Source organism: Oreochromis niloticus, unplaced genomic scaffold, assembly GCF_001858045.2.
Source record: "Oreochromis niloticus isolate F11D_XX unplaced genomic scaffold, O_niloticus_UMD_NMBU tig00002753_pilon, whole genome shotgun sequence".
NCBI classification, from domain to species: Eukaryota; Metazoa; Chordata; class Actinopteri; order Cichliformes; family Cichlidae; genus Oreochromis; species Oreochromis niloticus.
The window spans coordinates 49,524-52,850 of NW_020327713.1; the positions used below are offsets into that span (position 1 = coordinate 49,524).

At 40.1% G+C, this 3,327-nt stretch overlaps 1 protein-coding gene across 1 annotated transcript; it reads left to right on the forward strand.

The window, feature by feature from the left end:
- The first annotated feature begins 406 nt into the window (after positions 1-406).
- On the forward strand, positions 407-2,701 carry LOC109200191 (uncharacterized). Its single transcript, XM_025904619.1, has 3 exons — positions 407-656; positions 967-1,102; positions 1,388-2,701. Exons 2-3 carry the CDS (start codon positions 989-991, stop codon positions 2,138-2,140), a joined length of 867 nt encoding a protein of 288 aa, XP_025760404.1. The 5' UTR covers positions 407-656; positions 967-988; the 3' UTR covers positions 2,141-2,701.
- Positions 2,702-3,327: the final 626 nt, after the last annotated feature.

The window sequence follows — 3,327 nt, forward strand, 5'->3', positions numbered from 1 at the left end:
GCTTGGACGTTTCCGGTATGTTTGTTTATCTATCGGTAGCTATGCTAATGTTACTTCAGAATGAGTATAAAAAGGAAAGTATTTAAAACAGAACATTTTCAAAAACAGGAGAAGAAATACTCCGAGCATTGCTGTGTCCCACTTTGTTCGGCTTCAGCCAAATTTAACGGCATACTAAGTTTTCATGGCTTTCCGACCTATTCCGACTTGAGAAGACAACGGCTAGTAAACATACGCCGGGATCATTTCACGATTACCTCTCACACCAGGGTCTGCAGCAGACACTTTGCCAGTGATCAACTCATAGAGCCAACAACCCTTGATGGTCGAAGGCGGCTTATTAAAGGTGCTGTACCAACACTTTTTGAGTAGAATGGCTTTAAAGGTGAACCACCGCGGCGTAGTGTTTGGGAGAGAAAGGAGCGACGCCCTGATCTAGTTCCTGCTGACGATCAAGAAGAGCACAGTCTTACAAGAGATCATGACTACTGCTCAGTCCCTGAGCCGTCTGCATTAGACATATCTGCATCAGCTGCAGAAGACCTGTCCAAAGACGTGGAGACTCTGAGGAAGGAAATACAGGAGTTACGTGTCCAGCGAGAATTTGGGTTACAGCGTTTTGCTGGCTCCGACACTGACATCCGATTCTATACCAGGTACACCTAAGCTCTATTCAAGCTAACTGTTTAAAATATACCAAAGTCACCATCAGTTAAATTTCGAAAGTGTTTCCAGTCTTAATGAAAACAAAATAGATATTTACTTTTTCTCTGCTGATTGTATGTTTCATGTAGATGCTTTAGTATTTAAACAATATGCTACAGGTAAAATACAACACCAAATAGACTCTTAATCAGACTGTTATACAGCATACCATTAGCATATTTGTCACAGTTTACATTATTTTTATGTCAGTGTGTAATGTTAATTAATGATTGACATGATGTATGTCTCTCTCGTGAATAGATTTCCAAGCTATGATCATTTGATGGCATTTTGGTTTTTGATTGAGCCTTGCATCTATAAAATGATCCGGGTTTCAAGAGCCAAGTCAGCTGCCAATAGGAACGAAGAAGTGTTGACACCTGCACGCACATCAACGGTAGGTTATGGGTTTGTTGGTAGTTAGAACTAAAGGTGTAATGTTAATGTATTTATGTACAATTACATTACATTATGTACAATAGCATACATACACAGGTGTATATATGCTAAATGACTCAGCATCCTTTACATACATACACCTGTGTACTACAGCACCTCATTGTTTACCCCATGGTACAGTATGGTATGCATAACCATTACAAAACATTTAGCCAAGAAAAGCATAATTTTACTATTTCATAGCTTAAGGAGTAACATTTTCCCTTTTGTTTTCACCTTCCAGAGGCAGCTGCTACAGCCAATTGACGAGTTCTTTCTTTTCCTGGTTTTCCTGTCAGTTGGTTTGAAGGAGAGGGACCTGGCACACCGGTTTAACATACACCAGTCCACAGTGAGCCGCATTATTGCAACATGGACAAATTTTCTTGCCACTGCACTGGGGTCTCAATGCATCTGGCTTACACGTGAAGAAGTGCAAGCTTACCTCCCTGAGGAATTCAAAGATTTCTCAGACACCCAGATGATCCTTGACTGTACAGAGCTGAGGTGTCAGACACCATCCTCACCACTTCTCCAAAGTGAAATGTACTCTTCGTACAAATCCCACTGTACGATGAAAGCCCTGGTTGGCATAGCTCCACATGGTCCAGTGACATTCATCTCTAATCTGTATGCTGGTTCGGTTAGTGATAAGGAACTATTCAAACAATCAGGCATTGCTGAGAAGTTGACTGAAGACATGGCAGTGATGGTAGATAAGGGCTTCCTAATCACCGATTGTTGTAAATGCAAAGTGTACTGCCCACCTTTTCTATCTAAGCAGAAGCAGATGCCAGCATACCAGGTTAAGGAGACGCAGGCCATAGCCAGACTCAGGGTACATGTGGAGCGAGTCATTAGGAGGATAAAACAGAACAAACTTTTTGATAGCGTCATTACCATGTCACATGTTTACAATATCAACCAAATGTTTGCAGTAGCATGTATGCTGTCAAATTACCAGAACACAGCATTAGTTAAAAAATGGGTTAAGTGAGACAAGATGGACTTTTCCCAAGACACCAGTGCCAGTACAACTTATGGAAAATGACCTGCAGCTGAGGCCACTACAGTTGCATTTCTTCCTTGACAAAACTTGATTACAGAACTGTTACTTGAGTGCTGATAGTTGAGTTCCAGTTATTGATAATTCTAATTCATTGCAAATGTTGAATGTTAATAATACTGTTTAATTATACTACTATATTACTATTCATATTCAACAAAATTGTTTATCAAAATTATAAAGTAAATCACTAAATCGTTTTAAAATCATAAGTGACATTGTGCTTTTGTAACATCCAAAATACCATTTGTCATTTTCTTCATTCAGTTGTGCTATTGTCTAAATGTATGTCAGTATGCTAGGCATGGATTTTTAAATACTTACCATGTAAATAAGTTCTGCACAAATTCAATGTTTTATTGTGTGTTTTTAAAAAATGAAATTGATGCCATTGCTTAAATAACAGTTTATTGATTTCACATAAAAGTAACATGTAACAACAAAAAAATTCATGAAATACTTTGCAAATAAAACATCAGTTATTTTGTTCCAGCCAGCCTGAAGGATCTGTTTTCCTTTTTGCTATGTTTTCACTGTTCATTTTTCCAAACACAGGTATTTTGGCATATATATGTAGAAAAAGAAGTAGTCAGCCTTTTCTCTGATTGCATTGTGCACATCTGTGTCCATGTATATTCTTTGTACTAGGTAGTCCTCTTGTGCCCACACAACAAAGTCACACCACTGCATCCCACTGATGAGCAGTTGTCCTTGCACTTGCCAGTAATATGCGTGGCTCTGTTTTAGTTTAGGGGTACCACATTCCATTTGCACATATTTGCAGTCAATAAAGTTTTGTACATTGGGACATTTGAATTCGACAAGGCCAAACTGGGGGTATTCATTGGGGTCAAAAACAACACCATCAGGAGATGCAGCAAGCCAGGGGGCAATGGGGTGAATGACCAGACCACAGGGTGAGTAGTTAACATTCATTAGCCTACTATACTCTGCTGCTATTGCAGGCTCCATCTCAGTTCCTCTCCTCATGTCTGCTGTCTGCCTTGTTCCCTTCAATATACGCTCTGCTAGTGACTCTGCCGAGCTCTGGCCTCTGACGTGACACACCTCCCGAAACCTAGAGGCAGTCACTCTGGGCCTGCGGAGCTGATGCCACT